We start from the raw sequence: 18,755 nt of genomic DNA on the forward strand, positions 1-18,755 counted from the left end.
ACTGAGGAGCACTCTCTCGCTCTCTTTCTCCGTTTCTACAGTGTCTGTCTCTCCCTGCCTCTCTCTCACCCCTCTGTTTTTCTATTGGCCTCTCTCTTGGTCTCTTCCCCCCTCTTTCCCTTCTCTCTACATCTGTCTATCGTATTTTTTCTCCCTCTGTTTCTGTGCATCTCTCCCTCTCTCCCTCTCTGCAACCTACAGTTTGCGTTCATGCCTAATGGTAAAATGAAGTGGACAGAGGCAGGCAGAAGATTTAAATAGATTTGCCATTATCCTCCTCTGGGAGACAATAGCTGAGCAAAACATTGCATAATGACGTTCATTAATTGCATTGTTGCTATTAATAACACGAAAGGGAGTTCGTGGAGGACTATTTTCTAATCAAGACTTGTGTAATCAGGCATTTCAATACGAAAACTGGCAGCATTTAGCATACAGAATGTTCTTTCAACTAGTTACCTTCTCATGAACTGCACTAATATGATGTGAGGTCCCATGTAGTGATAAGTAGGTAATGATTGAGGTGATATAGAACTGGCTTCAACTTGCTTGCCCTCCCCTTTTGGTTTTAAAGGCTATATAATATTGAATTCGATTTTATAATGCAGGCAAATGTTTGATAGGCAATAGGCTAGGCCTATACACGCATGCACCAGACACAAGCGCGCTTCTTCACAGTCTGTTCTTCATTGTTCTGCTATTCCACCTGTAAGCGATCTGACATGAACCAAGTGGATATTATGGACACGGTATAATAGAATAAACTACACACTTCAGTCTTTGTTTTAGCCACACCGACCCGTAGTAGAACGAATATCCCTGACTGTGGGCTTTGGAGGCGGGGTATCCGGCGATATTGTCTTTGGAGTTGAACATTGTTCAACAACCGCCCTCCCCAGTACATGCTCTCAAACAGCGACACCGCGAAGCGGTAAAGGGAAGGCTCGCTTTATTTGACTTTCCCTTCACATTCGAGGACAGCTTTCTAAAACTGCTATGACGTCTCGCAGGTAAGACCGGCTTGATCGAAAACAATGGAACGAATCGGGAATAAGCTTTCACCCATTCTAACAGCGTATCTCGATTTATTCCAGGACATGCCGTGTTGGACTTGCAGGTTGACGTTTTGACCCATTAAAACGCACAAATGGTTGCTTCAATTAGCGGTATTTTTGTTGCTTTGTCGGCATCTTGTATTTGTATGACAAAAGTTATTGACTGTAAATTCAGAGTTACAATAATATTGTCATAGACATTTAGATTATAGGCTATTTTACGCTTGTAAGGCTATGGGACATGGCAAAACTCCTGTGCCGTTGAATATAGATTGATATAAAGCGACAACTGTTCATTTGAAAACCAGGAGGGTCTTATTTGCCATAGCACACAAGTTCTCTCTCTCTCTCTCTCTCTCTCTCTCTCTCTCTCTCTCTCTCTCTCTCTCTCTCTCTCTCTCTCTCTCTCTCTCTCTCTCTCTCTCTCTCTCTCTCTCTCTCTCTCTCTCTCTCTCTCTCTCTCTCTCTCTCTCTCTCTCTCTCTCTCTCTCTCTCTCTCTCTCTCTGTGCTGTGCAGGAAACCACCAGGTTTGGCTTTTGCAGAATGCAAGCTCTGTATTTGTAGTTGGAATGCAACATACTTATTCAAATCTAGGTTGAATTGAGCTGACTATTTGTTGTATTTTCAAACAATAGAATAGGCCACAAATGAATTACACTTTGGTTTGGTTACATCAGAAATACTTGTTGCATTTTTACCTAAATGTGGTTAAAACCTGTTAGAACAAACATTTAATGATTTGTAAACCTAAAACAAGTAACCCCTATTAACTTATTGGGAGGCTACTGTAGACTAGCTTACATGACTGTCATAGTTGACACAGGTGGTTGTTTTACACAGTATTTCTCTATGATGTTTGAGAAACTTAATTAATTAGTCTTCACATTTTACATTTGATATTATTGTTGAACCATTTGAGCACAGCATACTGTTTGGAATTTACAGATAGGCCTACATTTAAATTATGATGTTTTATATGTTTGTTCAATGAGGTATTTCATTCACTGAAATGGTAACTAGACTTTTTGTAATCTGAACAGGACTTTGGTCAATATTACACATTTACAATTAAGTTATCAACTGAAGTGTGTCCCCTCATATCAGGAGGAGATAAAATAGTTTTAGCTCAGTAAATAAGTAATTTTCAAATGTAGCCTAGTGTCAGTTGCCTCATAAGCAAATACAAAAATAATCAGAATGGGGTTTAGGTAGGCCTATGCTATCCATGATTTGTTTTAGGCAGGCATAACCACATCAAAGTTTCCAAACGGGATGGCCACTGTAGAAGTAAAGCTGTGCGAACAAATTAATGGATGTTAGATAACAACAATGTTGTTTAGCAATGCAGTCCTTGTGAGAACACACAAAGGCATTTATTTCTGTTCCTTGAGAACAAAGTGGTGTAATTCATCCATGTCGCAGTTTGGCAAAAATAACAGCTTTGCATCATTAATACTGGCTGGATGTGGCGTTAGTCTCCTTGCATCAAAAAGGACTTGTTGTGAAATTAGCTAAACATCTTGGCTCGTTCCCCGAGAACGTTCTAACATGTATTTTTAGGTTCTCAGCGAGTTTATGTCAAGCCTTCACTATGGACAAACGATAGCCTACATGTAGTTTCATGCTTGGGAGACATTATGATAATATGACGTTGGATTTAGTTTTTCATGCGTGGCTTCCCCACCAAAGTAATGGTAGGCGAAACACTAGTAGTATTTCATTGGAGTTTGTTGATTAAAGGGTTGTCACGATACCAGTATCACAATACTATGAAACTTTATTTTCCATGGCTAAGAAAGGAAAACACAAAGCAGACCAATCGCTTTAGTCCTTTATAGCTTGGAAAATAAGAACATGTGACTGACATTAGGACTGTTTGTCAATAAATTAAGTGTGCCTTATGTTTTGTTTTAATACCATGATATTTCTGAGTATCACAATGCTGGGATGGTGACAACCTAGTTGGTTAGTGGGTGTTTGTTTCCATCTTTTGTTATCTGTTCTGTTTAGTCTGTGGTTCAGTACTTCCTGCTCCTGTGAGCCACAGGGGAACAGTTTCTGACACATTCATCTGAACAATAGTCTGGGTGCCATCTTGGAAAGACCGTCTGCTTCTGAACTTACTATTTAGCAGTCAAACATTTGAGTCCGTTAGTTTTTACTTCAGATCAACCAATAATTAATAGTTAGCGTGTTCCGCCTTTATTGCCTTTTATCATCAAATGCAAAGTAGTTCATAACTATTAGTGACTATTAGTGACAGTTCAATGAAGGGCATTGTTTTGAGTAAAGCGCATCCAAAACGTTCTAAAATCGGTGCTGAATATAATGCTGCTCCTGAGTGCTTCATTCCCTGCACCAAAATTCACAACATTTCGACAACCGTGTGTGTCCCTCTTCTTTCATCATCCAGTAACACATTACTGGAGGTTGGCTTGTACATTGCCACCATAACACTGTCATAAGCTTGACATAATGCCTATCACAATCGAGTTGTGTGTGTCATACCGATTTCACATCGTTAGCTATAGCAGGAGTTCTCTCATACCTATAACATTTTGCCGGTCCATCCCGGTGCTCTTCAAATAAAGCGGTTCCAAGTTTTCCACTATTGGAAATCTCCTTTGGCTCTTTTGTTTGTGGAACGAGCTTCGTCTTTCACTGAAACTGATTGAAACTGTGGAAAACAGTGAGTCATTCGGGGTCGATAGGCAGTCAGGAAAACAACAGGCCAATGTGGAGATGTAAGATAGCCCTTCCAAAATTTCCAGGAATTCACAATAAGAGCTGTTATGGCCATACTATAATTACCAATGCAATCAAATCCTTTCATCTTCCCTCCGGCTGTGTTTGATTTAAGTTATCACATTTTGATATTTCCAGTAGCTGTTTGATGCATCACCACAGCACTCTCAAATGTATCCGCCAGTTTGTAATTTCGTTAGTTGGTTTGTTCTAGGATATTTTGGGATTTATTACAAATGTGTATTCTGTTATTTGGGATGTTATGGGATTTATGAAATATGTTTCTTCTGTTATTTGTAGCTGTATGATTCATAGACTAATGCATTTTGTTTTCACACAGTCTTGGACTTTCCACATGGGTGCATGTGGAGAAAAAGGCAATAGGGTTAGATTAAAGTTATTGCTACTGGCTAATGACTAACTAATGCCATTTAAAGGGGTAGCTCACAACTCCCAGAAGCAAAGCTTGAAGTATGAAAATTAATGACAAACTTTGATTTGGGGTAAACTATCCCTTTAAATGTGCACATTTCTGGCTTCATAATATTGCACCAATTGAAACTACAATAACATGCATTTTACCTACCAGTTGCTAAAGTCACATTTTGAATAGGATGCAGCTGTCCAAGCTTTATCAGTTTTTCATACCTGCTTTCTTCTAAATTATGACTGATCAACTTGTTGCTTCAACAAATTTGTTCTTAGGTTATCCAAAGCTTGGGAAGTTAGGTTTTTCCAGCATCAAATGAATCAAGATAGCGCAACACTCTCAAAATGGGTTAAATATCTCAGACAATGTATAATGGTCAGGTTATATTAAACCGCCAATGCTACACTCCTTGTCTGGCCACAGTTGAACCTGTAGCTCTCTCTTCAAACTGTGTGCATAGCCTGTGCTCATGCAAGTTAAATGGATTTCCCATTAAGTCTAAAAGCCCTCTTTTCCCCAGATTTTCGATATCATTGCACACAATCAGGCAGAATAGTTAGCCATCCCCTCAAAACAGAGGGGGCTAGTCCATAATATCCTTCAAATGCATACCTTCATGTACGCCTTTCATGTGCAACATGAAAGCGCTAAGTTGGCTGCTAACCACTAGCTGGCTACATAGTGATGTGGGGCATCTAGCCACTGAGGGTGGGTTTGCACTGCATGTAAATACCGCAGGATCATCAGCTGTTCTAAAAATACCAGCAACATGACCAAAATCCACACCCCGGGGCTTGTCTGTGACCGATATAGCCCTAACGGGGCTTTCATGCAGCGTTGGGGGCACTAAGTATATCACCTTTTTGACACCAGGCCTAGCCAGAGCTTTATATAGCCCAGGCTGTATTGAACTTGAGACATTATGTAAGAGGATAGAGAGCCGGCGTGCTGGATGCACGTGGGACCTCTGTTTCCCCTGTCTGTCTGAGCAAGCTAGCGCTGTGCTCTGTGCTGTGTTCGCCCGCTGAGCTTTTTGACTGTGTTGCTCTCCCTTCCATCTGTCACTCTACATTTTGCTCTTTCCTTCTCTGTGTGCCTTTTTTTATACCAGTCTCTCATTGACAGTTTCACATCAGGTGCATTGAGAAACACTGGTTCTGGCGCAGTGACTCTGGATTTGGCTTTTGTGCTCAAAATTATTCTCTCTCTCTCGCTCGGTCTCTCTTTCGGCCAGTGCTCCATGCCTGATACGGGGAATTGAAGGGCCTGGTACTTGTCAAAGGAAATTCTTGGAAAGCCCTGAGTCATTCCTGCAGTCGTGTTCTGTGAGGATATAAAGAGAGATGAGGATGATATTTGTAGCATGAGGTCACCACAGAAAGGGCATACTTCAGGTATTTTTATACTGCAAATGTTAGGTTTTTTTACCTGTCGAATTCATAGTACAGTAAGTCAAGTGGTCTTAATATGTTGGTGTTAAATATATTCATAAACAAAATGAGAAACAAGGGTCTACATTTTGGTGGCGCACATCTGTTCAAGTTGATCTATTTGCGAAAGTGATTTCTCAGTGAGAGATGTGGCAAGCATGGACACTACCAGTTAATCATTAAACTCTGCACAAAGAAAAAGAGAAAGGACAAACACATTGGCCCCAGACTTACACAATAACCAGCCAATTCAAAGTTTGACAAAAAAAATCCCATTCTGGTGTCCACTCTTACAACATCACATTGGTGTATTGTTTTCTAATTGAATGCCATAGTAACACTTTACCAAAAATATCCAGGTATAATGCTTTGTAACTTGTTATAAGCATGTATGAGCCTTTGTAATGTCTTAGAACAATGCTTATAATATGTTATGTCTCTCTATGTGCCAATGAAAGGCCTTAGAGGAGCCTGCAGGCTTCATGTCTTGAGGGTGTACTTGTTAATCATTAGCGTCTTCATTGCAGACTGAATAGGACTCCTGGGACTGGATCAGGCATAAGCAGGGGGCTTACGAGGGGAAACTCTTAATAAGCTGGCCTGGCCTCATGGTTTCATGTCTGGGCACATGCTGTTAGTGACATGAGCTTTCTGGGGAAAGTCTGCTAGTTTCTTGACTTCAGTGTGACCTATGTACTTAATGTACAGTATCTTCTTTATTTATTGGAGAAGTAAATGGCATAGCTGAACATTGAAAGCTGAGGGTATCTTTATGTTAAAATTTAAAACGGTTGGTTTTGTCCTTGTCATGTTTATCTTTGTTCATCCATGTCTTGGTTGACATGCAGTAGCAATTGCTTATTCCTCTCAAACTTAAATAATAATGTATCTTGCAATGCTCAAAGAGAATGCAAAAGAGAGTACAATCATTGGCATGTGTAATTTAAGGCATTCATCTTGTACTTGTTCTGATTACTTTCTAGATCATTTTGAAATAAAGAGTCTGCATTTGTTTCACTGTTCCATTTTTCAGATGATAATATCATTTTTGTGATGAAAATGTATTTAATATTGTGTTGCAATGTAATACTTTTTTTTCCATCAGCATCATTCGGAAATGCCAGAACTAAGGTGTTGGACCTAAAATCATGTAGGCCAGCTACAATCGGCTACAGTATCCAATAGTACTGTATGTCCAACATTATCTCCCACATAACAGAAACATAGACTCCAATATGCTACTAGAGAACATACAGAGAGACCTTGCATAGTTTTCTATGTTGTACATCCTTACGATGCTCAGAGGTCAGTAATGTCCTACTGCGCATGTAGACTGGGCCTTTAAATCGGCCTTGCTTTGGGAACTGGCAACCACTGTCCTTCAAGGAAGGAAGGCTGAAGTAGGAGTTGGAGTCTTCGGTTGCCATGGCGATGGTGCCACGTCATGTAAGTCCCCTGAGGGACGGCCTGATAGTCGCTCCGAAGCTGATAGTACGAGACGGGCGCTCCTATCAGGGCCGCTCGCACTCATCCAAATCCCAGATTAAACGCCCCCGCCTCTCTCGCTCCAACTCACAGCGGCAGCACTCCTACAAGTCCCTCCCTTCCCCTCCTTGTGTAACCGTGTAGGGAACTGAACCAGGGGGCACTGACAAGCTCAGATCAGAATGGTGAGGTAGGGGGAAAAACCTTCCTGACATTAAAATGTATTTTCTCCATCCACATTCATTGGGTCTTACCAGTAGGTTGCTGCTGTTGTGTTTCTAATGCAATGCATTAGGTCAAGTTAGTCTCACACTTCAATGGTTGATGTTCATGACTTTGTGTGCATTTTGGAGGATCTGGCTGGAGTGGACTGGGTAGTGCTGGGTGGGTGTGCTTGTTGGCGGACATTTGGTGTTAGGGCTTCCTGAGGGAATTGACCCTGCTGAACTGCTAAGTGTGTGGGGATAAACCTGGGCAGTGTGGTCCCAGGGCAGGGAAGGGAGGGGAGGGAGGGGGGGGGGAATTAGTGCAGTAATTGGTGAGCAGTGTTCCATTGAGGGGTCAGGGGTGGAACAGGGGGTGACCTCCTGTCTGATCTTCATTAGCAGGCAGGCCAGTGTGCATTTGTTTGTTAGTGTGTTTTGTGTTGGGGTGGGGGTTGCAGACTAGACAGACTAGAGCCCAACACAGAAAGTGATATTGACCACTCTCTCTTGTCCTTTGACCTGCAATGGGCACAAAGGTATTTTGCTTGTGTTTAAGTGTCGGCACTTTGTAGGGCGTTTGTTCCATTTTCAAAGCAAACAAAACAAAGCTTTTCGAACATTGTTGCATGTGTTGTGCTACTATGTGATTCACTCCAAAACTGTTGTATAAGCTGTGCAGAAAAGATGCAAGTAATGTTGGTTGCTGGTTGTTATTATAGAGCAATGGTGAACAGTTTCAGAGACTGCATGGTCTGAGTGGGCTGCCATTGTTTCATCAGATGACAGCATTGCTGGTGTGATTTAAAAAGCTGCTTGTCTGGGATTACTATAGTAACACTTTCTCTTTTCCGATTGGTAGAGAAATGTTTTTTCATGGCCCAGAGAAAAATTATTAAGATTAAGACTAAAGGCTGATTTATACTACGGGTGTGTTCGTAAATTTTATCTGGAGTGCCAGAGTGTGCTCTGGGCGTTCGTAAACTCAGAGCATTGTCAGATTGGCCGTTCGTAAATTCAGAGCGTTTCGCTCTCGGAGCGAACACTGGACACTCTGGCCGAAAAGTAGGGTTGATCGGAGCGTTCTGACCTAACAACATCAGTCAAGCACCCAAGCTAACTGGCTAACGTTGGCTAGCTTTCTAGCTACTTCCAGACACAAATGAGAGAACAGCTCACTCTGACCATTTCACTCGCCCTAGCAGAGCTGGTTAGGCTGTTTTTATGTTATCCAGAGCGTTGGTGACTGCAACTGTGCTGCTGGCAACAATTTAATTACGTTATTTTTGCCAACGTTTACTGACACCGTCCATATTCAACAAGTGCTGAGCGTTCGTAAATTTGTCAGTTATTCTGTCTATCGACAGTTGTCGCAGTGACATCATAAACATTCTAGTTACTTGCTTAGTGGAGTCTTTTGTTTAGACATGTAGCTAGCTAGCTAAACAATGAACCATAATCCCAACTCATAATGTTACTACCCTGCATGAATCTGCAGGTAGCTAACCAACCAGGTTCAATATTAGCTAGCTAACATTAGGCTATAACTAGCAATGCAAATGGCTCTTAGATACGAATAATATTACTACACAGATCATACATGTAACGTTAGCTAGCTAGCCAGCCAGCTAACGTTAGCTAGCTAGCAGTACACGTTAACTTGAAATGAAAACGACTTTGACAAAATTAGAAACATGTAATATCTGAAAATGTAGCTAGCTAGACTATCTTACCCATATACATGGATGGACGCTTCTCCCTCTCTGTCACGGATGCTATGCTTGCCCTTAGTTTGAAGATGTAATCCGGAGACAGGTGTTTTATACAACGGCCTTCTATGGGTCCTCTTTCCGACTCCGTTTGCATATTTACAATCAAACGCCAGAATCTCCTTAGCTATCATACTCTAATTCCACTGATTTCAAAACTCGGTCCTCTAGAAAGTGGAGAGCAACACTTATGCAGTTCTAGTTGATATCTTTCAAAAAAGCTGCGTTAGAAAGGATTACCTAGACATACTGACCAGCTCATATTATAGACAGAAGCGTGTTACATGGCAGACCAATCCGAACTCATCTCTCGGCATGTCCAGCCCACTCATTATCTCAGCCAATTTTTTTTAATTTTACCTTTATTTGACTAGGCAAGTCAGTTAAGAACAAATTCTTATTTACAATGACGGCCTACACCGGCCAAACACGGACGACGCTGGGCCAATTGTGCGCCGCCCTATGGGACTCCCAATCATGGCCGGTTGTGATACAGCCTGGAATCGAACCAGGGGGTCTCTAGTAACGCCTCAAGCACTGAGATGCAGTGCCTTAGACCACTGCGCCACTCGGGAGCCAATCATGGCTGGCGGGAAGGTTGCTGTCTTTTTCCATGGCTAAACCAACTAGGCTCGTAATTTAACAATTGTATTTGTATTTACAGATGACATTCAAGTTTGTTATTAAGGCACATGAAAGTTCACATGTTCCAGAAGGCATTTCTGCCAAAAAACATATTTTGATAAATAAATAAAAGTTTACGTTCAAATGGCGCTCCTGTGAAGTAGTGACGCGCGACATACACCTAGTTTCCTGAAACCAGTCACATATGCCAAAAGGCCAAACCACGTTTTAAAAATTAGGCTGATATATAGCCTGTACCAGCCCCATTTCCTCCACCAGCCGGTATAGGCCCGACTGGCCCGTGATTAACCTTCTGCTTCTTCTTCTCACTGAGGTCAATGGTGCATGAAGAACCTCACAGGTTTGAATCCTCAGGGTAAATTTTACAGATCAAGTCGTGTAGTTGAGGGTCATATCATAACTCTTTTGTAACTCATTAACAGCCCTCCTCCACATCACAATTAAGTTGGTCATACTGGTATATAACGCACGCATGAAGGGTCTATGTATGAATTCAATCCAGTCAAAGTAAAGTAAAATCTATTTTCCCATTCATAAAGCATTTATAGCTAAGCACGTCATGGTAATTAACTGTGCAGTTTGCCGCTGATCTGTAACACCAACATTAAAGGTCTATGTATGAATTTTATGCAGTCAATGTACTGTCATTTCTATTGTCCCATTTATAAAGCATTTATAAACATGCCTCACTTATAAAAAAGAATATGGACACAACACAGAATGTTAAAGGAAATATGAACTTTCTATTAAAAAAATGCAGAAGTAACGTTAGCAAGATAGCACAATTGCTGAGGACATTGATGAAGAATACTACTATTTAAATGTTTCAGTTTTACTTTTCTTGAATAGATTGAAGAAAGCATTCAAATTCTATTCCCCATTTCAGACTCATAGCTAGCAATAACTATTTTAGTGAGTAAAATGTAATAACACAGGGTGCTAAAGCTAGCTAGCATTTCCCCCTTATTCACTAATGTAATGTTAGCTTAGCTAGCTAGCTAAGTTAGCTAATGTTAAAGCCTTGCACAATGTCAACACGTTTTACAACATGGTCATTAAACGTTACAAAATCTTAAGAAATATTTAGTTAATGTTTGCTATTTCACTATTTACATTGTACTTTTGTACATTACAAACCTTTTAAAACAGAACAAATTAAGAGACAGATGTGTCTCCTGAGTGGCGCAGTGGTCTAAGGCACTGCATCGCAGTGCTAACTGTGCCACTAGAGATCCTGGTTCGAATCCAGGCTCTGTCGCGACCGGGAGACTCATGGGCGGCGCACAATTGGCCCAGCGTCGTCCAGGGTAGGGGAGGGAATGGCCGGCAGGGATGTAGCTCAGTTGATAGAGCATGGCGTTTGCAACACCAGGGTTGTGGGTTTGATTCCCACGGGGAGCCAGTATAAAAATGTAATCACTAACTGTAAGTCGCTCTGGATAAGAGCGTCTGCTAAATGACTAAAATGTAGATGGAAACCAGTTGCTTTCGTTTTGACTGCAGACAGACTATTCACACCACTTGACTTTTTCCACAATTGTTGTGGTACAGCCTTAATTTAAAATGGATTCAGTTGAGATTTTGTGTCACTGGCCTACACACAATACTCCATAATGTAAAAGTGGAATTGTGTTTTTTTACATTTTGACTAATTTAATTAACAATGAAAAGCTGAAATGTCTTGAGTCAGTAAGTATTCAACCCATTTGTTATGGCAAGCCTAAATAAGTTCAGGAGAAAAAATGTGCTGAACAAGTCACATAAGTTGCATGGACTCAATCTGTGTGCAATAATCGTGTTTAACATGGTTTTTGTATGACTACCTCATCTCTGTACCCCACACAAACAATTATCTGTAAGGTCCCTCAGTCGAGCAGTGAATTTCAAACACAAATTCAACCACAAAGACTAAAGAGGTTTTCCAATGCCTTGCAAAGAAGGGCAACTATTGGAAGATGGGTAAAACATATTGATATTGAATATCCCTTTGAGCATGGTGAAGTTATTAATTACACTTTCGGTGGTGTGTCAATACACCCAGTCACTAAAACGATACAGTCGTCCTTGCTTGCTTAGTTGCCGGAGAGGAAGGAAACTGCCCAGGGATTTCACCATGACCTAGTTCAGTCTCCAGTAGACACTGGGAGACAAAAAAAATAATTAAAAAAATAATAAAAGACCAAGTCCATATTATGGCAAGAACAGCTCAAATAAGCAAAGAGAAATTACAGTCCATCATTACTTTAAGACAAGAAGATCAGTCAATTTCGGAACATTTCAAGAACTTTGAAAGTTTCTTCAAGTGCATTCGCAAAAACCATCAAGCGCTATGATGAAACTGGCTCTCATGAGGACCGCCACAGGAATGGAAGACCCAGAGTTACCTCTGCTGCAGAGGATAAGTTCGTTAGCGTTACCAGCCTCAGAAATTGCAGCCAAAATAAATGCTTCAGAGTTCAAGTAACAGACACATCTCAACATCAACTGTTAAGAGGAGACTGTGTGCATCAGGCCTTCATGGTCGAATTGCTGCAAAGAAACCACTACTAAAGGACACCAATAATAAGAAGAGACCTGCTTGGGCCAAGAATCATGAGCAATGGACATTAGACCGGTGGAAATGTGTCCTTTGGTCTGGAGTCCAAATTTGAGATGTTTGGTTCCAAACACTGTGTCTTTGTGAGACCATTAGGTACCGAGATGAGATCCTCAGACCCCTTGTGAGACCATATGCTGGTGCGGTTGGCCCTGGGTTCCTCCTAATGCAAGACAATGCTAGACCTCATGTGGCTGGAGTGTGTCAGCAGTTCCTGCAAGAGGAAGGCATTGATGCTATGGACTGGCCCGCCCGTTCCCCAGACCTGAATCCAATTGAGCACATCTGGGATATCATGTCTCGCTCCAGCACCAACGCCACGTTGCACCACAGACTGTCCAGGAGTTGGCGGATGCTTTAGTCCAGGTCTGGGAGGAGATCCCTCAGGAGACCATCCGCCACCTCATCAGGAGCATGCCCAGGCGTTGTAGGGAGGTCATACAGGCACGTGGAGGCCACACACACTACTGAGCCTCATTTTGACTTGTTTTAAGGAAATTACATTAAAGTTGGATCAGCCTGTAGTGTGGTTTTCCACTTTAATTTTGAGGGTGACTCCAAATCCAGACCTCCATGGGTTGATACATTTGATTTCCATTGATAATTTTTGTGTGATTTTGTTGTCAGCACATTCAACTATGTAAAGAAAAAAGTATTTAATAAGATTATTTCATTCATTCAGATCTAGGATGTGTTGTTTAAGTGTTCCCTTTATTTTTTTGAGCAGTGTATTTTACTGTTGCTATCACTCGTTACTGTAGCCTATGCTATTTAATCAACTGTAGTATCAATCCAAAATGGACTAGGACGAGAATATTCTGTGCCCTCAGCCGAATTGGAGTTGATGACAATGCAAAGCAAAGACCGTCAATAGCCTACGGAACTTGAAACAAACGTAAATAGTATTAAGCCATGAAACGCCTTGATTGGCAAGTGAGTGGCCAAGCCCTCGTCACACCCACAACTTGTTTATTCATCAAAACCCAGCCCGTTCACACTACCACCAGCTATTGTGCTGATAATAACGGCTGTGAAAATAACATAAATATTTCTGACACCCCCCGGACCTATAGCGCTACCGCCAGCGCTTAGATTTACCATTGCGTTAGGTTTGTTAAAAAAAGACCAAGGTATTGTACTGGTAGCAGCCGTGTAAATGTAATTCCTCTCATCTCCTCCTATTGACGGTGTCACGGTCGTTGATGAACGGGTCAGACCAAGGCGCAGCGTGAAATGCATACATGTTTATTAAACAATAAACATACAACAAAACAATAAACAACGAAACGTGACGTCGGAAGGCTATACACTAACAAGTCAAACACCGAACACAAACAAGATCCCACAACACAGGCAGGAAAACTGGCTGCCTAAGTATGATCCCCAATCAGAGACAACGAGCGACAGCTGCCTCTGATTGGGAATCACACCTGGCCAAACATAGAAATACAAACATAGAATCCCCCACATAGAAAAAAACACACACATACAGTGAGGGGGAAAAAGTATTCGATCCCCTGCTGATTTTGTATATTTGCCCACTGACAAAGAAATGATCAGTCTATAATTTTAATGGTAGGTTTATTTGAACAGTGAGAGACAGAATAACAACAAAAAAATCCAGAAAAACGCATGTCAAAAATGTTATGAATTGATTTGCATTTTAATGAGGGAAATAAGTATTTGACCCCCTCTCAATCAGAAAGATTTCTGGCTCCCAGGTGTCTTTTATACAGGTAACGAGCTGAGATTAGGAGCACACTCTAAAAGGGAGTTACCTGTATAAAAGACACCTGTCCACAGAAGCAATCAATCAATCAGATTCCAAACTCTCCACCGTGGCCAAGACCAAAGAGCTCTCCAAGGATGTCAGGGACAAGATTGTAGACCTACACAAGGCTGGAATGGGCTACAAGACCATCGCCAAGCAGCTTGGTGAGAAGGTGACAACAGTTGGTGTGATTATTCGCAAATGGAAGAAACACAAAATAACTGTCAATCTCCCTCAGCCTGGGACTCCATGCAAGATCTCACCTCGTGGAGTTGCAATGATCATGAGAAAGGTGAGGAATCAGCCCAGAACTACACGGGAGGATCTTGTCAATGATCTCAAGGCAGCTGGGACCAAAGTTACCAAGAAAACAATTGGTAACACACTACGCCGTGAAGGACTGAAATCCTGCAGCGCCCGCAAGGTCCCCCTGCTCAAGAAAGCACATATATAGGCCCGTCTGAAGTTTGCCAATGAACATCTGAATGATTCAGAGGAGAACTGGGTGAAAGTGTTGTGGTCAGATGAGACCAAAATCGAGCTCTTTGGCATCAACTCAAATCGCTGTGTTTGTAGAAGGAGGAATGCTGCCTATGACCCCAAGAAAACCATCCCCACCGTCAAACATGGAGGTGGAAACATTATGCTTTGGGGGTGTTTTTCTGCTAAGGGGACAGGACAACTTCACCGCATCAAAGGGATGATGGACAGGGCCATGTACCGTCAAATCTTGGGTGAGAACCTCCTACCCTCAGCCAGGGCATTGAAAATGGGTCGTGGATGGGTATTCCAGCATGACAATGACCCAAAACACACGTCCAAGGCAACAAAGGAGTGTCTCAAGAAGAAGCACATTAAGGTCGTGGAGTGACCTAGCCAGTCTCCAGACCTTAATCCCATAGAAAATCTGTGGCGGGAGCTGAAGGTTTGAGTTACCAAACATCAGCCTCGAAACCTTAATGACTTGGAGAAGATCTGAAAAGAGGAGTGGGACAAAATCCCTCCTGAGATGTGTGCAAACCTGGTGGCCAACTACAAGAAACGTCTGACCTCTGTGATTTCCAACAAGGGTTTTGCCACCAAGTACTAAGTCATGTTTTGCAGAGGGGTCAAATAATTATTTCCCTCATTAAAATGCAAATCAATTTATAACATTTTTGACATGCGTATTTCTGGATTTCTTGTTGTTGTTATTCTTTCTCTCACTGTTCAAATAAACCTACCATTAAAATTATAGACTGATCATATCTTTGTCAGTGGGCAAACGTACAAAATCAGCAGGGGATCAAATACTTTTTTGCCTCACTGTATTCCCACCCTGACCAAACTAACTAGAGTTTAATAGGCCAGGGCGTGACAGACGGATTGTTTTTGAATCAGGTGGATCATGAAGTGACCCCTTTCTACAGAATGTCAGGCGTGTTTCTGGATCTCTACACACATAAAACATCTACTGGCAAATGTTCCTTTCATTGCTGTATATCCCAGTCCATTGTTAACGCCACAGCATGGGCCTTTGATGATACAGAGCCTTGTTCAATCCCCCCCTGTCATGTATTTGTGTCTAATCCCTTGGTGAATGCCAGTTGTAATCTGTTACGATTTGCTGCTGCTGTTTGAAAAGTTCCTCAGTAATCTCCTGGGCTTGGAATGAGAGAAAAAAAAGCCTGGTTCCTGGCTGGATAAAGGGGTCAGGTGCAATCTGTGGCAGTGTCGCTCCCCAGATGTATGCAGCTTCGTGTGGCTTTGGCCCCATCTGTTCCCTCTTCCATCAGCTCCACTACTGTCTACTGTTGTCTTCTCTTGCTCTCTCACTTTCTCTGTCTCTCTCTATCTCTCACGTCAATCTGCTTTGTGAATGACGAGCCGCCACTAAAGCCTGATTCATCCTGATCTGAGTGTCATTGCACCGAAGGTCCGGAGCGAAGGCACAGGACAACGTCCCGCCATTCCAAGGACTTGGTTTACTCGTTTGACGTTGTAGGGACTTTAGATGTTTGCCCAGCAGTTGAGCTCAAGCTCCCCAAGAGTCCGGTTAAATTGGATCCACAGTTTTGCCATCAAACAGAAATATGAAAGGATGTGTGTTTCACGGCTGCTTGAAGGCTGTACGAAAGTCTCACAAGGCTTGTAAGTAGATCTAGTGTTAACATGCCTGTTGGTGTCCTTATCTTATGAATACAGTCATTTAAGAGTGTCTGCTAAATGACTAAAATTTAAATGTAAATACCCAAATACTCACTTTTGTGCCTTGGCATAGAGGCTTGTTCTGGCAAAGATTGTGTGTGTGGAGTTTAATAAAAGGATATCTTATTGTTGCGTTTACTGCATTTATCGCTGTCCATGATTCTTTGTGAAGTGTGGGTGAAGGAAAGCAATATTTTGCTGTGGAAATGCATGTGCTATGTGACTCACTGATTCTATAAATGTCAGTGTCAAAAAGTATACTTTTCCCACTCAACCAAAATTCCGCTCTTATCTCTGATATTTTCTCAAAAGAAAGAATCCCCTACAGTGTTGTAAACAGTGAATTGTAAATAGCAGTGGTCAGTGCTGTTTAAGATTAGGAAGGACAATTATTTTTATGAGCATGAGCATGGCCTTTTACAGCATAATATGACTGTCATTCATATTCCATTCACCCAGCTCAATGTAACATCGATAGGTTTAGGCTACTACATGGTTCTAAAATGTTCCCTATACCCATCATGTTGCTACAACCTAGCCTAAGAATGAAAGTTCACAAGGTAGGTGCACAGGTCGAGTAATCAAGGTGACAGACATTGACATATTCAATACTGCCTTGCACACTCTTGCCTGCATCTAGCTGATCTAGGGTGTAATCATTAGTCCAAACAGTTGCAAACAAGAGTTTCTATTGGACAAATTCAGGTACGTTTATCCCCGTTTCGTTCTGTTTGCTTCCGTTAAAGAAACGTTTTAACAGAATCGGTGAAATGAATACACCCCTGATCACACGCAAACACTTTCATAGCAGCCACATACAAACAGCATGATCACTTTGCTCGTTGTATAATTCCTTATCGCATCTACGCACTCACCCCCATTCACCTTTTCCCTTTGCTTGTGGACTTCAGTGCACAACACAACAACTGTCTGTGACCAGGCAAAAAAAAAAACATTCCAAGCCAAACCTTCATACCATAACCGCTACACACAGCCTACATCGTCACCATATTAGCTAACGTCATAGTCAACATAGCTACTATAACTAGCACATTAGTAAACCCGTTACAATCATGCAGTACAGTGTACCATCAGCAAGCAGTTTAGCAGTTACACCGGCTGGCCCCGGTGGCAATAAATTAATAAAACCAAAAGCTTACCTTGACTTGGAAGAGTGTTGCGTAGCCATAGCCAGCTAGCTAACATAGCATCCCTCTCTGTTTGAGCCGGGTGTTTGAGTAGGCTAAACTAGCTAGCTGCATTCGCTCGCTAAGTAAGTGAAAGTGAAGAAAATACAACAGAATATAGCTATAGAAATGAATTTGTTCAAAACTGTCTTTCTATTTGAGTCAACTACTCGCCACATTTTATGCACTGCAGTGCTAGCTAGCTGTTGCTTATGCTTTCAGTACTAGATTCATTCTCTGATCCTTTGATTGGGTGGACAACATGTCAGTTCATGCTGCAAGAGCTCTGATAGGTTGGAGGACGTCTCCGGAAGTTGTCATAATTACTGTGTACTGTAAGTCTATGGAAGGGGGTGAGAACCATGAGCCTCCTATGTTTTTTGCTGAAGTCAATGTACCCAGAGGAGGACGGAAACTAGCTGTCCTCCAGCTACACCATGGTGCTACCCCAGAGAGTGCTGTTGAGGCTACATTTACATTTTAGCAGACGCTCTTATCCAGAGCGACTTACAGTTAGTGAGCGCATACATTTTTCATACTGGCCCCCCGTGGGAAACGAACCCACAACCCTGGCGTTGCAAGCGCCATGCTCTACCAGCTGAGCTACACGGGACTCTCTGCCCAGAGAGCGCTGTAGAGGCTACTGCAGACCTTCATTGCAAAACAGTGTGTTTTAAATCAATTATTTTGGTGACGTGAATATATATATTGTTTTAACTTTTAATGTTTCACTATTTGTATTTTTATGAAATTCACTGAGGATGGTCCTACCCTTCCTCCTCTTAGGGGCCTCCACTGGTAAACAGTGAAGAATTGTAAACAGTGTTCAGAAAGTATTGGTGTAATTTAAACCACCAGTACACATCACTGTAGCTACGTCCAATCCAATGCTTGTAAATCCATGACAGGGATTGTGCAAGTGCATACTTTGGGGGAAGTGTGGAGAATCAGGATGCAGCTTCTTAGATATTATGATTTTCCTAGCTAAATAGTTTGGATGCTGAAGCAACAGATCGAGATAGCAAACATTTGTATGAAAGGGTGGTATTCTTTAACATAAAGTAGCGAACTAGGTCTTGAGGTTCTGCTATTGCTGTTGAAAGGCATAATGGGCCACTGACAGGCTACTGATATTTTGACAGCTCAACTTTTGTTTGTTTTGAGTCATGTATTGACCTGGCAGCACTAAGGAAGCGGGCCTTTGTGAGTATATGGCGCACTGATTGGATTACATTGACCAAAAAAAGGTTT

At 41.9% G+C, this 18,755-nt stretch overlaps 1 protein-coding gene across 1 annotated transcript in view; it reads left to right on the plus strand.

Moving 5' to 3' along the window:
• The first annotated feature begins 856 nt into the window (after positions 1-856).
• Positions 857-18,755, plus strand: part of LOC123482279 (tyrosine-protein phosphatase non-receptor type 11-like) — a 48,691-nt gene continuing 30,792 nt past the window's right edge. The window contains exon 1 of the mRNA XM_045209375.1: positions 857-1,010. Coding sequence (XP_045065310.1) covers positions 997-1,010 — 14 coding nt within the window. The 5' untranslated portion in view covers positions 857-996. The remainder of the gene's footprint in view (positions 1,011-18,755) is intronic.

The sequence above is a fragment of the Coregonus clupeaformis genome, chromosome 30 (genome assembly GCF_020615455.1).
Source record: "Coregonus clupeaformis isolate EN_2021a chromosome 30, ASM2061545v1, whole genome shotgun sequence".
NCBI classification, from domain to species: Eukaryota; Metazoa; Chordata; class Actinopteri; order Salmoniformes; family Salmonidae; genus Coregonus; species Coregonus clupeaformis.